Source organism: Mastomys coucha, unplaced genomic scaffold (assembly GCF_008632895.1).
Source record: "Mastomys coucha isolate ucsf_1 unplaced genomic scaffold, UCSF_Mcou_1 pScaffold15, whole genome shotgun sequence".
In the NCBI taxonomy this organism is placed as follows: Eukaryota; Metazoa; Chordata; class Mammalia; order Rodentia; family Muridae; genus Mastomys; species Mastomys coucha.
In genome coordinates, this window is record NW_022196897.1 from 14,244,437 (window position 1) to 14,260,452 (window position 16,016).

A 16,016-nucleotide genomic window follows, 5' to 3' on the forward strand; every position below is an offset into this window, starting at 1 on the left:
AAAAAAAAAAGAAAAGAAAAAAAAAAAGAAAGAAAACTGAGTCTCAAAGAAAGGGATTAGCTTGGGCTTCTTACACATGTTCCCTGTCCCCTTCCTTTCTGGTAGGGAGTCTGTAGGGTTGTTTGGGGTCTGGGGTGGGTGGGGGAGGCTGCCCTTCAAGAAGAGCCTTGAGTGGATCCCTGTCAGCCCCCACTCCCCCCTTGACTCTGTGTAGGACAGTGAGACAGCTGTCCCTCCCTTTTGCACATGTCTGACCCAGCACTACTGTCACAGACAGTTTCTTGGTTTCTTGCATTTCCAGCCTTCCTGCCTCCTTAACACAGCCCGAGGAGAGCTGGAGATGGGCTCCAAAGGCATGTTGGGGGGAGGTTTCATTATGTCCCAGGGGTAAGCACATTAGGGCCACTGCCCTTGCAGCTGGGAGGTATTTGTACACATGCTCTAGTCCAAGAGTGGTGCCCCCGTGAGCTGTCGATCCCCTTGCTGCTCAGAACATTCACACCCCACAATGGCCTTGCCCGTGTACACCTAGAGGTAGCCGACATCTGTGTACTATGAAATGCATGGTGCCCTGGGGGCTTGCCGAGCATTTGCCGTGGACCCCCAAGCCCCAAAGGGCCACACAGGATGGTGAATTCCCTGCTGTACTAGATTCAGCTCCATCCACAGCATTCCATTTCAGATAGTGAAGGATACCAGAAAGCCCTCAGTCCTGCTCACGGTAGAGGTAGAGTGGCCTCAGAACCCTGGCCAAGGGTACAGACTCTGCTGGAGGCCTGGGCCAGGGGGTTCCATTGGAGATTGACAGGATCCAACCTTTTGTCTTAGGGCACAAAAAGAAGGCTACCTCACTTATAGATGCAGACCATGTGGGGCTCCAGAGAACTGCTTGTAGCATGGTTTCTAGTATTGGCAGCAGATGGTACTTCTGAACATGTCTACAGACCCAGGTGAGCAAGGGCTTGGGCCTTGGGGTACTGGGGTCATGACCAGAGGCTCTTAGCTCTGCCCACAGCAGGCCCCAATTCTTGAAGAAAAAGAATCCCCATGTTTCTGTCTACCTGGGCTAGAAGAGACTTGGCTCTAGACCACTAGCTGACCCCATCCCCTGTAGCCGTAGAGTGTGCACTGTGGGGGTTTCCAGAGGTTCCGTCTCAGAGACCTTTGTGCAGCGTGTGTACCAGCCTTACCTCACCACTTGTGATGGACACAGAGCCTGCAGCACCTACCGGTGAGTTCCCACTCCTTATTCCACCATTCCCAAACAGAAACAATTCCTGGGGCCCAAGAGCCTGCTCACCCTGAGCTGGGGAGTTGAGGCCAAAGCAGTGAGGCATCCTTGACATCAGGGATCAAGGTGGCCTCTCAGTTTTGGAGGCTGGTACTCAAGGATGCTGTGTAATCACACCCAGGATTACCCTGACAGGATATCACCTCAAAGGGCATATTCCATACGGACAGGGGCTTCTCAGCACATCTGTACCCCTCCTCCTTCCTTCCCATCAGTGCTGGCTAGAAAGTCCTTATTCATGGGACAATGCTTACCTCCCCCAAATCCTCGTCATCCTGGTCCTATCCTGGAGCCCCATCAGGAACCCCTCTCTCCATAATGCCCCTAGGCAGATGCCCATGTGGACCTTCAGATGTCTCATCAGGCTAACAGGATAGTCTGAGCAGCACATGGCCTCAGGACACAGCCAGGAGGGCAGGTCCTTGTTCTGTTGTGAGGAGTTCATCTCCTTCCTGCCTACAAAGTACCCAAAAAAGGCTTAGGTGCATGAGCTCCCTCCCAGGCTCAAAATGCCAGATTTCAGAGGCTCCCGAACCTCCAAAGTTAGAGGGATGCTAGAGTCAAGAGAGCAGCTTAGGCACCAGGGCCCAGAGTCCTGGGAAGGAAAGCAAGCTAGGCTCCTGCCGGCTGTGAGGTAGCCATTGCAGGAAGGGGCTAGTCCTGCTGTACTCCCTGGGTCTGTGTGTCACAGGCCAAGGCATAGGAAACTTGGTGCATCAAGTGGCACACACGGGCCTGTATGCTGACCCAAGTGAGCTGGGGCTTGGGAAGGGAATCTCTGAGCCCCTGAGAGTGATGCTGGCCAGGTAGCCACAAACAAATGATGTCTGCAGGATGCATCCTTTCTGAGAAAGCTTTGACTAGAGTCATTCCATGTTGGACCCCTCTGAACTACCCTTACTCCCTACAGAACCATCTACCGGATTGCCTATCGCCGTAGCCCTGGGCTGACTGCCACAAGGCCTCGCTATGCCTGCTGCCCTGGTTGGAAGAGGACCAGCGGGCTTCCTGGGGCTTGTGAAGCGGGTGAGGGCAGTGTGTACTGTGCCTGATGTGAGGAACTCCACTTCCCACTGCCCAGCATTGTCCCTGCGGCCTTCTGTCCCTCAAGCAGGGCAACCCTTCCCTGGCTCTGGGGACACTCCTGAGTGGGTGACAGGTCTCTCCTACCCACAGCAATATGCCAGCCTCCATGTGGGAATGGAGGGAGTTGCATCCGCCCAGGCCACTGCCGCTGCCCTGTGGGATGGCAGGGAGATACTTGCCAGACAGGTAAGCACCACTCTTCTTGAGGGGTCTTTTTAGTGCCATGGATACCCTAGGTTACTGCTGGCTGAAGTGGGTTTTCACCAATAGGTGGATCTTAATAGGGCTCTGGGGCCAGGACCTTGCCTTCTGCAGACACTAGATTGACACCTTCATTTCTTACAGATGTTGATGAATGCAGTACAGGAGAGGCCAGTTGTCCCCAGCGTTGTGTCAATACTGTGGGGAGTTACTGGTGCCAGGGTCGGGAGGGGCAAAGCCTATCTGCAGATGGGATGCTCTGCCTGTCTAAGGAGGGGCCCTCCCTGGTGGCCCCAAACCCCACCGCAGGTAAACTTGCCTTTCTGACCTGCTATGACTGACCTGGGTAGTTGTTGGGTTGTGAGCACTATAGAGTGGTTGAGCTGAACATGGAAGACACAGGGGCAGCTAGCCCTGGGTGGAGGCCAGCACTATGCTGTGCGGGCTCATTCCAGGTATCCTGGACTGGAGGGAGGTTCCTCGCCTGGGTGGAAGGGACCATGTTCCCCTGAAGAGGTTTCTGGAAGGCATTGTGGGGCATAAGGCATACCTGGGAGCTTCATCTCAGCCAGTTGAGTGAAAAAGAGCCCCACACTGGCTCTGGCAGCCTGGAGACACCGTATCTTTGCCGGTGACAGCACATTATTACTTTTGGTACGCGCTGTGACACTTCAAACTCGTACCGTGAGTAATAATGCGCCGTCAGCAGCCCAGCGCCAGGAGTGCATCGGACCTGGGTAAGGACCACTGTTGGCACTCAGGGTGGCCTGAGGCTGCTCTGAGCCTTGTGCTTTGGCAGGGCCTGAGACTTATAGCCGAGGCTTTGCATCTCCAGGCTCTGCTCCCACAGCTGTGGAAGCGGACATAGGCCTTCCTCAGGCCTATGTGGGACAGGAAACTCCCCTCCCTGACTAGCACCTGGATCTGCCCCCAGGAGTGGACAGCATGGTGAGAGAGGAGGTGTACAGGCTGCAGGCCCGGGTTGATGTGCTAGAACAGGTGAGGCTTGGTTGGGAGTGGGTCTTGCTGGTGTCCACAGACCTGGTCTCTAGGGCTGTGGTTCCAAATCATGGGATGGTTGGGAGTTTTACGGGAAAGGGTTATAAGGATGCTGGCTTTCTTACTATGCCAGGTAGCATTGTATGGGATTCCTCAGGCTGGGAAGAACATAGCCTGTTATACAAGTACAAGGACTCTGGCAAGTCTCACGCCTCAGGACCCAAGGCTCTCCTAGCTTCTGTCTCTGGGGTCCCATGACCTTATAGCTAGACCCATGTCTACAATAAGCATGTCCTGCAAGCAGGGCCCTGCTGCTACAGCTCAGCAGAGGCCTTACTTACCATGCCCTTGCTAGCCTTCCTCACATTCCCATGGAATAGAGATCCAAGAGGTCACTTGGCTTTTTGCAACCTTCCTTCTAAACAGAAGCTGCAGTTGGTGCTGGCCCCACTGCACAGCCTGGCCTCTCGGTCCACAGAGCATGGGCTACAAGATCCTGGCAGCCTGCTGGCCCACTCATTCCAGCAGCTGGACCGAATTGATTCACTGAGTGAGCAGGTCTCCTTCTTGGAGGAACAGCTGGGGTCCTGTGAGTTCCACAACATACCACTCCACCCAGAGATCCTAGGGAACCCATTGGGTGAATACCAGGGCTGGGTGGATGGAACTACCTCTGGGATGGGCAGATTTGCAAGTTTACACCCTTTTTCCTCTCCTGTCCTAGGCTCCTGCAAAAAAGATCTGTGATAGCCTCTCACCGCCCAGGTTGGATTGAGCAGTCACCCCTTGGTCCCTTCTGGCCAGAATTTAGGTGCTGTCTGTCTAGTGGTGCCTGTGAGCAGAAGGCCCTGCTTGTTTGTCCCTGTCTTACGAGATTCCTAGGACTTGGGCATTAGGGAGTGGGGCTTCCAGGAAAGGTATGAGAGCTTGCTGTCTAAGAGGTAAGGTGGGGATTGTCTCCATCTTTGTCATAATAAAGCTGGGACTTGAGCTGCTGTTAATGGGTGAATCGGGACTTCGAGGACACTGTGGGACACTCCTGCCTTATAGGCTTCAGGTAAAGTGAAGGGCCTTTCTGCAAAAAGGAGTTGCAGTAAGCAGTCCTAAGGCCCCAGTTTTCCCTTGGTGATTTGCTGGTTCCCTACACAGCCAGAGGCCTATGCCCTTATGCCAAGCTCATGGTCTGAACGCCCTTCAGTTCCGTGGACCCCACATTCACTGAGTAAAGCAATGCTGGCTGATCACAGCTCACCTGCAGGCAATTTAGGGGGAGGAGGGAACTTATGCACTGCAGCCTGAGAGATGGGCAGTCATATACCATTGCTACCTTACCACCCTTGCTCCCTGGATGGTGGCCTGGGGAAGAACTCTTACCCACCCTCTGAAAGAGATCTCTGGTCTCTAGGCACTTCTAAGAGTTCATTTATAAAAAAAAGAACCAAGTACAGCAGTGATTTGTGACTGAGGCCGTCAGACGGTGCTGGTGGCAGGCTCTGCCCATTGTGCTATGTGAGTCAGGCTTCCTTGAGACCAAGTTTCTCCTCTTCATGATGGCCTGATGCAGGCCACTGCCTGGTTTCTGAACATTTGTCCTGCATGATGGGCTGGGCCTTGGGTAACGTGTTGCACACTCCTAGGTGCCTTGTGGTCTTGTGGGTCAGCCCACCTGCTGGATGGCCACACCTGGATTCTGGAGGCACAGGCTTGAGGTGGGAAGTTACATAGGGTCCTGGGTCTAAGGCCTATGCTAGAAAGGGCTTCCTGTTTCCAGGCCCCAGTGAGAGCCAGGCCAGCAGGGGAGCAGGATAAGGTGATGTTTGGTAAGTGGGAAGGCGTGGCCTTCTGTCCATCCTTCAGCCTCTGCTTCCCACTTGTCCTTCCCCAGCTCCCCTGCTCCTGTAGCCTGGGCTACTGGGCTGGCAAGACCCCAGGCTCCTCAATGGCAGAGTTCTCTTGGGGAATCTCAGAAATTTGTAGAAAGGTGGCCCTCATGGACTGGTAGCAAGTGTCCACAAGCTTGGTGACGTCAGCGTCTGTGAGACCATTGGTAGGGACAGCATCCAGCACTTGTACCCTGATTGTTCCTGGGGAGGAAGCAGTAGATGTCAGGGATTAGAGGACCCACAATGCTGTCAGTGACTTCCACTCACCTGGCTTCCTGCTGCCGCCCAGCCTCTCCTTACCAGAGCCTGGCCATCTTTAATTCCTAGGCAGCGTACACATGTTTGAAATTGTGGGAGCATGTGTGCCCAATGAGCTTTAGCAACTCTACCCTCTCCTGAAGCCACTCCCTATAACTCGGTGTTTCTGCCCCCCAAACTGTACTCAGTGACCCCTAATTGTCCCGTATCACACTTGCTCCTTCCATCCTCCTTGGTGCTGGGCACTTGGGGCTCAGATGCTGGGACACAGCTTAAACCTCTGATTCTACCCTGACTACCGCATGTGTTCCCCACATGCAGACTCGGGGTACCTGCGTGGAAGCTGGTGCTTCCAAATGGAAGCGGCAGAGGCTGCACTTGGGAGCGCCCCATGTAGGGGAGCCCAGACAGCTTAGAATTCCTGCCTCTCGCCAGCAGAGGCCACTGTAGGTCCCTATTTCTGTTGTACAGCCTGGATCAACAGTGCTCTCAAGAACTCTACCCTGTTTAGAACCTGTTTTTCAACCTGAAAAACTGAAAAACCCCACTTAGAAAGAGCAATGAGATGATGCAATGGTTGTTCCAGATTCATTCATTCATTCATTCATTCACTCACCACCCAGAAGTGGGAACTCTGCTAGTAGGGGCCCAAGTACTGCCAAACTAAAAGGGAGAGTACCACATGAAACCTAGCACCACATAAGCTAGGTATGGCAGTACAAACCTATCATCAATCCTAGCACTGGGGAAGTGGAAGTGGGAGGGTCAAGGTCATCCTCTGATACATAAGGAGTTGTAGGTCAGCCTGGGGTACATACAACCCTGACTCAAGAGTAAATAACAGAGAGAGCATGGCAGGCTTGTGAGCTTCTGTGTGCTTGATGGCTCACCTGAGTTGAAGAGCTTCGTTCTGACATTGTAGAAGGAAGAGAAAGAGGAGTACACCACAGGGATGATGGGCACCTGCGGACAGAGGTAGATGCAGGCTGAAGGACCACACTACAACGGAGCTTTGCTACTGCTAGGGGGCCTTGTGCCTCGCCTCCATCCAAGTAGCCTGGAGGACTCATCCTGTTCCCCACACCACCTCCTCCAGGAAGCCCCCTGATTCCCTGGGCTAGTACTTGTTTGTCATGCTCCCCCCCATAACTGGGTCATAAAATATCCTAGAAATCAAAGGGTAGGGCTTCAGTCAGCACTGGGGAGGTGGAGGATGGACCCTTCTCTGCCCTCCCACCCCATTCCCAGGAAACTAGGGGAGAGAGGCTGAAGCTTGTTGGTATTCCTGGAAGGCCCCAGGGTCAACTCCAATGGTGGCAGGTAGTACTAGGGGTAATAATTAACCCTGGGCGCCAGAGCCTGGGCAAGAAGGTTGGTAGGCTGCACCCTAGTCAGGCCCTGGGGGAAGGGCAGGAAATGATAGGTCTGGATTCTTCTGCCCCTACCACAGCCCCTAGTTTCTCTCTTTCCCCAGGATTTACCAATACCTCAAAGCCAAAGAAGACCATGACTTAAATCCCAGGCCCAAGGACCACCTGGCCACTAGACAGATCAGAGGTCACAGTGCAGTTTCCTGAGTTTCCCAACCCCCTGGAGCCAGAGGGAACCTCAGGGAAATCGTGCATGCCACTTTGTATAGGCTTGGGCAACAGGAGCCCAGGAGACTCCCAGCTGCAGGGGTTGGTGGGGCTGAGGCTTGCCAGCCAGCAATCGGTAAAGCAGGCTAACATTCTTTCCCATGTCCACCCAGGGGTGGCTTTCCCCCACACAGCAGGGACAAGGGGCATGGCAGACGCTCAGGGACACTTCCAATACATGCTGCCTTCCCCTACCACAGGCTAGGGGGCATGGGAAGCCCAAGGTCCAGGACAGAGGTCACGTGTGCTACTCAGAACTGGGTTTGCCACTAGCCTGTGCCCACTCCTCAGCCTCACTATGGTCAAAACCCAGAGCCTGGGGCATTAGGTGTTTCTAGGCACATCTGCCTTAGTATGCTGAGTAAATTGACCACCCACTGGCCACCCACCTCCACTTTTCATGAACCCCTAAATGAAGGGGGCTACCTACTTGGGTAGCTGGGGTGTGGGAAGGCTGGCGTTCAAGCTCTTAGAGCTGCCAGTGGTCACCAACCTGTCCAAGTGGTAGGGGCTGAGGTGCTGGGGAGGCCCATGAAGGTCAGAAGTCTCCAGTCTAGCTAGGATATCATCTTCAACCTTAAACCACCCTGACCCATGTCCCAGCCTCCCACCCCAGGAGGGCAGAGCCTGGCCTACCTGGGCCTGGATGGCCAAGTAGAAGGCACCTTTTTTAAAGGGCAACAGGTCCCCATTGTCGTTGCGTGTACCCTCTGGGTAGATCCACACTTTGAGCTGCCAGTAGAAAGGAGAAAATTGCCTAGGCTGCCCACACCCTGTGCAACCACCCCAGCAAGCTGTACTGCTCCTTGCAGTAGGCTGGCCTGCTGTACTGGGCCTAGACTCACATTCTCCTTGACCATGAGGTCACCCAGGTCAGCCATCACGTTCATGGCAGTTCTGGCTTGCTGGCGGTTGATGAAGTAGACACCCCCAAGGTACATGATGAGGCCCACAGGTCCTGTGAACATGAGCTCACGCTTGGCGATCTGTACACAGCGCTTAGGGAGTATTTCCATGAGACCTATATGGAAGAGAGAGAGAGTGGGAGATGGAGACAGGAGAGACATAGGAGACAGAGATGCGAAAACAGACAATGAAAGAGGAAAACAGACAATAATCGAGCATAGGAGAAATAGGCAGAGAGGGAGAGGGAGACAGAGATAATGAGAGACAGACAGATGGAGAAGCAGGCAAGGGAGAGAGACAGAGGAAGCAGAGACCAGAGACAGACAAAGAGGAAGACCCAGGAATGGATACGGGGGGGAGGGGGGGGAGAGGGAGGGGAGAGGGAGGAGGGAGAAGAGGGAGAGGTGGAGAGGCAGAGACCAGAGATGGAGATTGAGAGACACAGGAGAGAGAGAGAAGGGGAGACAGAGAAAAACAGAGACAGAAGGAAGGATGGAAGAAAGAGATAGGAGGAGAGTCACAGACAAAATGGAGAGAGAGGCAGGGTTTGGGGAGTGGGAGGTTGGGTGGGAGGGGAGAGAGTAGAGAATAGCTTCAGAGCCCAGCTTGGCACTCCCTGGGGGAGAAGGGGCTGGTGGCCCACCTGTCAAGGCCCCTGCCTCTGGCCTGGTCTTTTCTCTTGGGGAATAGCCACAGTGGTGCAGTCCTGTGTCTCATGTCTGGCCCAGCTTGAGGGAGGTCTTGTCCTGCCCCAGCCCCAGGGCCCAGGCTGAAAAAGGCTGCCCTCTTTGTGGCCTCACTGGTGGCAACCTACCCATCATGTCCAGGATGCTCTGGTGGTTAGAGATGATGACGCAAGGACCATCCACCTCCAGCTTCTTCTGGCCGCTGACCTCAAAGCGAAGGCCATACATGTACTTGAAGGACCGAACAAACCAGCTGATGATGCTGAGGGCAGAGATATCAATAACCAAAACGAACTCCTATAGCGAAGGGAGGGCAAGCTGGGGAGAAGGTACAGCAGGCATCACAGGACAGGACACTTGGGCAAATTAGCCCTGCTCCCTACCCGTCAAGGGTATCTGACTTGTTCTCTACCCAATCATTGAAAAGAGACTGTTGTAGGTGTTGGCTATAGGGCAGAGGAGGCCTATCTCCTGCTTTTACTGTGACAGAGCAGGGGAGGTGGACCCTAACCGACTCCATTCTACATGTACCCCATCCCTGGGACCCTGTTAGTACTGAGGGAAAGGGTCCCTCACAGGTTATAGCTATCTCTAGACAATGTAGCAGATTCACACTGGTTCTTCACAGCTACTTTAAAAAAAATTATGGTAAAATCCACATACATACAGTTTAACCACTTTTATGCACTAAGTATGTGAAGGCACCAGTGTTGGACTGCTACAGCCACTGCCTGTCCACAGAACTTTCTCTTTCCAAACTAATGCGATGTTCAGATAACCCTTGACCCTGACAGTCCCAGTCCCAGAAAACTCTTGCTGCTCTGTGACCCCGTACAAGTGGCTTCCTGCAATGCTTGCCCATCAAGAACCCAGCAGTAGAAGAGCAACTCTCACTGATGAGGAAAACTGCTAATCAGATGATGACACTAGCCATTGCTTCCCTAGGCCTGAAACCTGGGACCTCTCCTCAGGCCTGCCAGCCTCAGCTAGTTCCAGCCATCTTGTCTTTGGCTCAGACCTTCCCATTACTGCAAGAACAGATAGACAGATCCCAGACCCCTATGAGAGAGTGGTCACTGCTTGAGATACCCCCCAGCCCAGTTCCTCATCTTTAAGTCACAGCTGCTGGGATCTCTGGGAAGCTCCAAAAGGACAGAGAAGATAATTTAGAGAAGACCATGTGTCAACACACAGAACTGTCCAGTTTCACCAGCTGACAAAAGACAGGCAGAGGCAGGAAAGGATCCTGGCCCTTGACTCAGACACACACACACGAGAAAGACTTAGCAGGGTTGGGACACAGTCCCTGTGCTCCCTCTCTCCTTCTCCGTTAGAGCCAGATGTATCTGGAGGGCAGAGGTTGGTGGCTAGCTAGATTCCCAGGAATTCTTTCTGAGGCAGCACCACAAAAATGTGGATAATCAAGATTTCAATCAGGGAATTTGGAAACACCTGCACCATGAGGCAGAGGAAATGCACATGGATCATAACTGACTCACTGAAAAGGCGGAGGGTGTGTGTATGTTGGGGGTGGAACCCAGAGCCTCAGGTAGCCACACCTGAGTCAAACTCAGGATGAAAGCTGAGCATCCCTCTAAGGCTCTAAGATCCCAAACTCTAGACATGGTATCACAAGTCTAAAGGTCCACATCTGAACTCACATGGGGGACCACAGTCAAAGGCAGGCACACTACAAATGCTCTAGGGAGTTACCTCTGGGTATATGTACTCAGCACATTTGACACATTAAAAAAAAAAAAATCCCTCGCTAGAAATGTATAAATCCCCTTCCAAACCTCAAATCATCCAAAATGTAAGCAGTTTTACTTCCATGCTTTCTCTGCACCGCCCTCCCAAACCCACATTTAAACTTTTAAGATAGGGTCTCACATAGCCTAGTTTTCCTAAGTAGCCAAGGATGACCTTGAACTCTTGCCCCTTTTGCCTCTACAGTGCTAGAGCTGGGCTTACAGGAAGGCACACTACACCCTGGCTTTATGCAATGGTGACTTCATGTACCGTAGGCAAGTAATCTACCAGCTGAGCTATCTTCCCCATGAGTATCTTGGATAAGGACGTCAGTCAATCTGTAGTGGTCACTATGAACTCACACTCCCATGTCTCACTGCAAAGGGAAGAGTTTCTGGCCACATCCAGACTGCCCACTGCTAGTGGTATGTATATGTGCCCTCTTTCCGTCTGTCTGTCTCTCTAGTACTGGGGGTGGGTTAGGGTGATGGGACAAAGGGCTTCATGCAATACTAAGCACTCTACCACTGAGCTGCATCCTTCAACATCCCCGTTTTTAGAGACAAAACACACATAACATTTATCATCAGGGGCTGGAAGGGTGGCTCAGTGGTAGAAAACTGGACCAGACTGCATAAGGCCCTGGGTTCCATCCATCAATTAATCAATAAACGAGTTTTCCCCAGACAAAGGTGCCAGCTAAGTTCTACAGAAATGATGTAGCTGACAGATACCAGAAGTCTAAGTGGGTATCCTCATTCTAACAGGGGAGAGACACCATCAGCTATCACGCCTACGACTTCAGGCCCATAATAGATGCTAGACAGGTCCTTAGACCCACTCTACAAAGGCTGCGCAAATTCAGGTCAGCAAGGTTAGTGACCTGACCCCAGGAATGAGGAAGCCACGTGGACCCAAGTCCACCTCCTAACACTGCTTCCAGCCAAGTGAGGTGTGTGGTCAGAGGGCACCCTGGAGCAGGACCATGGTTTCCTATACTGCCAACTAAATTTGTTGGGTTCCAGTAGTCCATCCTGTGTCCTGTTCGCCTGCTTTGTTGGCTTGTCAGCCTGGTCCCACCCAGCAAGTGACTCCCCTGAAGGGATGTGTCATTCCTAGTATGACAGCCTGAGCTGCCAACCCAGTCTAGTCCTGAACACCTATCCTTTCCCCTAAAGGAGCTAGGTCCCAAGCCCTGCACCTAGGATGAGATGCCATGTGCTCTAGTCCCCACTCCACGTTGGGACTTGCTGCCTCTCAGTAGGGGCAGAGTCAAAACCATTGGAAGCCCGAGAGCCTGGGGACAATGAGTGCCCAGCCTGTTGCTCTGGAAGCATGGCTGCCAGCTGTCAGGCAGTGCTTCGTACCCCCACCCCCATCCCACCCCCCATCCCCTGGTCCATGGACGACTCCTGAGCTCCTGCTTTGGATCAGACAGTCTGTAATTCAGTCTAGATCAATGCATTCCATCTGTGACCTGACCTCCATGCTTCTGTTACCACTTGTGCAAGGGGAAAGACGTAGAGGGGAAAAAGCCATCTTGCATGGGGCTGGCTGATGTAGTAATTCCACTCTGAGGGCCTGTACCAACAGCAGTCTACTGATTGGGACATGGGCAGAAGTAGAACAAGAGTAACTCCAGGAGAGGGGCCCTCGGGTCTGCTTAGGCCCCTCCCATACCTGCCCCAGGCAGCTGAGAAGCAGCTCAAGGTCAGGACCTATACCACTGGCTTGGTTGTCCTCGTGGAAGGTCAATGGCTGGACCCTTGCCCTGACTTCTGGCCTTGAGTTTGATGGGTGGAGACCTGCTAGATAAAAATGGGAGCTTTATGGGCCAACTAGGGCTACCTTGCTGGAGAATGGCAGGTAGGGGAGCCACTAATGGGCCCGGCTTAGGGGATGGGAGATCCTACTAGGGCCATTTGGCAGAGCAGTTTTCTGACAAGTGTCCAGGAGTGAAGAATAAGATAGGGGCAGGAGGTTGGGGCTAGGATAGGACTTCTAGCCTGGGCAAACACCCAAGAGAATGAAGGAAGTAGGTGCCAGGGGTCAAGAGAGAGAACTCAGAGGAAGGAGTGGAGACTGACCCATTACCCAAAGGCAGCCAGAGCTAGGCTTTGTTGTTCTCAAAGGGTCAAGATGCCACCATTGAATCAGGAGAGGAAGGGGCTCTTCATGTTAGCAACGTTCTATATAATTCTGTTTCTGCTAAGCTACAAATGGCCAGGACTTTCCAGGATGGTGCTGACTCTTATGAACTATGTCAGACCTAGCATAACAGAGGGGCTTGGTCAGGTCTCAAAGCTAAAGTTCAGCCTAAACACTAAGACTAGTTCCTGCAGGTGCTAGGTGTCCATTGTCTGCCCCCCCCCCAACCCCTCACCTTCCTCAGATGCTTGGATAAGATACCGTTTAGTCATAGGCTGCAACACCAGCTCTGGGTTGGGAAAAGAGGCCTGTTCTTGTTTTACTGGGGTCATGGTCTCTCATTCACTCACTCACTCCCTCTGTGTGTGTGTGTGTATCTGTGTGTTTTATGGCTAAATTGTTCTTGTTAAGGTGACCCAACTTTGCATTGAGCAAAATTCTATACAGCCTCCCTGGGCTTTACTATCCCCAAGGCCTCTGCCTCCTGTCACCCAACTCTGGTCTGCACACAGGGAAGGGCCCCACATGTATAGCCCTTCCTTGGCCTTAGCCCCTAAGCCATGTCTGAATAGTGAGACTTGGTCTCTGTGTTTCGAACGTTGTTCCTTGCATCTCAGAACTCTAAACCAAATGACAAACGCTTCCTCTAGAAACCAGATGCGGACCAGGGCTGCCCCTCCAGGAGCTCAGGATCTGGCTTACAGCCCTATAGTGCCTTAAATTGATAACAGCACTTGAGAGGTAGAGGCAAGTGGATCTCTGAGTTTGAGGCCAGTCTGGTCTACAGAGTGAGTTCTAGGACAGCCAGGGCTACACAGGGTTATTCTAAACCCTGCCTAGAAAAACAAAGAACAAAACAATAAGATTATGGCCACAAGTCACAACCCTCCTTTGGGGGTCAAATGCCCTTTCTCAGTGGTAGAATATCAGATAACCTGCATATCAGATATTTATGATTTATAAAAGTAGCAAAATTACAGTTATGAAATAGCGATGAAAACAATTTTATGGTTGGGGGGGTCATCACACTATAAGGAACTGTATTAAAGGGTCGTACAGCATTAGGTTGAAAAATCTCTGCCTCAGAGTGACTGTATGCAGTAAGTACCCTTAGGAAGCATCACCATAGCCGAGCCTGCCCCAAGGGATGACAACAGAATTTATTATAGATTTGCCTTCTGGGGTTCGATTCCCAGAGCTCCCTGTCCTGGCTGGGGGACCTTGAGCCCTTACCTCCTTTCTTCCAAACTCTCCCAGCCCCCAAGCCAGTCTCTCAAATTGCTTTTCTGAACCTCAGTCCTGTCTGTTGCCCAGGCAGAGTAGCATTTGCAACCCAAACTTGGCTGGCCTAGCCCAGGGAGGCACGAGATGGGGACAGGTCCATATGTGGATGGAGCAAGCCTCCACCTCCTAGACACTCAGGTCTTTCTCTCCCACCCACCCCTCTCTACGGCCCTCCCTGGAAGATGCTCATAGTGCTCCAAGGGCCCTGCTGTTCCTATCTCAACTTATGAGGATTTAAGACAGGGACCCTAAGACAGGGTGGGGAGCAGCCTGTGCACCCGGAAAAGTGCATAGCCAGGGTACCCAGCACTCTGTGCAGGGGTCTCCTCTGCCTGTCATCTGTTCCTGGAGTTTGCTCCCTGGGAAACTGGATACAGGCGATAGGTCACTGTAGCACCTGAGAAATGAGGACTGGGACCCACAAAATATGGCTGGTCAGGACAGCACCCTAACCCCAAAGACTACCAGATACAGCAGAGAGTCAGGAAACCATCTTTCACAGTCCCTGTAACTACCGCGGGGGAGGAGGGGCTTCAGGGGCCACAAGGTCCGAAATACCCAGCCAAGGCCAAGGCCAGGACATTGCAAAACCCACCGGCTCAACAGTCCAAATGGGGCTGAGGGAAATGTAGCAACAGTGTCCTGGGAGTGTGGACGGGGAGAAAGGACAGAAGACCTTTTCTCTCGGGCAGCCCCCATTGCAGGACAACCTAGCTTGATCCCCATACCTGTACCTTTTGCTTGTCTACTAAGCTCCCCTGCTCTGGGAGATGGACAGAGGATGATTCTGGACATGGCCTCCTTCCTTCTTCGCTAGCAGGCCAGGCACAAAGACAGCTCAACCCCAACCCCGCGAAGAGGAAGTTAAAGATAAGGAGAACCTGTGGCTACACCTGGGCACAGGTGTCTTCTAAGCGGCAGAGAGGTGGAAGCACGGACCGGAAGCCTGGCTAGGCCTCCGTTTCCCTGCTGGTGAAAGTGGGATTGGGCATGTCTCACCTTCGCTGGCCCCCTCCCTCTCCCAAAGCTAGCGGCGCGCGCAAACCCGACACTCCACACTGCGTGCAGGGGGCGCCGCTGCGCCGAGCCCTACGGCCGGGTACATCGTGACGCGCGCTCCTGGGGAGCCGGGACGGGAAGCCGCGTCGTCGGAGGCTTTGGACCGTGGGGACAGCGGGGCGGGCGGGGCAGGAAGGAAAGAACGCGAGGAGCTCAGAAGTTAGGGAAGCGGAAGCGCGCGCCCATCCCGGCGTCCGGCCCGCTTGCCTCATGTTATCCACGGTGCGGCCGCCGTGGCGCAGCAGGCAGACGATCGAGGCCGCGGCGGAGAAAGACATGCAGAGCACGCAGTAGAGACCGACCTTGGCGTAGAACCTGGCAGTGCGGCTCAGCTGCACAAGCAGCAACAGCAGCAGCAGCGCCGCCGTCAGCCATGGCCACGGGTCCATGGCAGCCGCACCCCAGCCCCGACGGCGCCGCCGTCCGCCGCCCGCCGCCCGCGCCCCTTTTGAGGAGTGCCGAGGGTAGAGGGCGGGCCAGGCTGGAAGCCCGGAGCTAGGTGCGGCCGTCCCGCCCCGTTCCCGCCCCGCCCCTCCGGGCCTGGCCCTGCCGGGGGGCACCGCGCCCCGCTCCGCCCCGCCGCGTCCTGGGCGCCGACCCCGCCTCCCGCGGCCCTTCGGGTGTCGCCCTCTCCGCCCCGCCCCTCCCCGTCACCCTGCCCCTGCGGCAGGACATTGAGGTTCCCTCACTCGTCCTGCGGCTCCCATCTCTGAGCAGCCGGTGGCCTGGGCTCTGGCGTTGTCTCCCACGCCCCTACACCGGGGCCCACCGCCACAAGTCCCCAGCCGGGCACCGCAGCTCCCCAAGGACGTGCAACCGACCTAAGACG

At 53.9% G+C, this 16,016-nt stretch overlaps 2 protein-coding genes across 5 annotated transcripts in view; one reads left to right on the forward strand and one right to left on the reverse strand.

Moving 5' to 3' along the window:
• The window catches only part of Egfl7 (EGF like domain multiple 7), an 11,692-nt gene extending 7,119 nt beyond the window's left edge, over positions 1–4,573 (forward strand). For 3 of the 4 annotated variants that reach the window (XM_031369451.1, XM_031369450.1, XM_031369449.1), the window contains exons 3-10: positions 829–950; positions 1,115–1,231; positions 2,202–2,317; positions 2,468–2,563; positions 2,723–2,887; positions 3,513–3,577; positions 4,004–4,166; positions 4,302–4,573. In XM_031369451.1, the coding sequence (XP_031225311.1) occupies positions 859–950; positions 1,115–1,231; positions 2,202–2,317; positions 2,468–2,563; positions 2,723–2,887; positions 3,513–3,577; positions 4,004–4,166; positions 4,302–4,324 (837 nt within the window). In that variant the 5' untranslated portion in view covers positions 829–858 and the 3' untranslated portion in view covers positions 4,325–4,573. The remainder of the gene's footprint in view (positions 1–828; positions 951–1,114; positions 1,232–2,201; positions 2,318–2,467; positions 2,564–2,722; positions 2,888–3,512; positions 3,578–4,003; positions 4,167–4,301) is intronic. The other variant, XM_031369452.1, reaches the window with a different exon arrangement.
• Positions 4,574–4,977: 404 nt separating this feature from the next.
• On the reverse strand, positions 4,978–15,783 carry Agpat2 (1-acylglycerol-3-phosphate O-acyltransferase 2). Its single transcript, XM_031369448.1, has 6 exons — positions 15,395–15,783; positions 9,076–9,209; positions 8,201–8,376; positions 7,992–8,087; positions 6,609–6,681; positions 4,978–5,661 (listed from the first exon to the last, which is right to left on the reverse strand). Exons 1-6 carry the CDS (start codon positions 15,574–15,576, stop codon positions 5,486–5,488), a joined length of 837 nt encoding a protein of 278 aa, XP_031225308.1. The 5' UTR covers positions 15,577–15,783; the 3' UTR covers positions 4,978–5,485.
• Between the last annotated feature and the right edge of the window lie 233 nt (positions 15,784–16,016).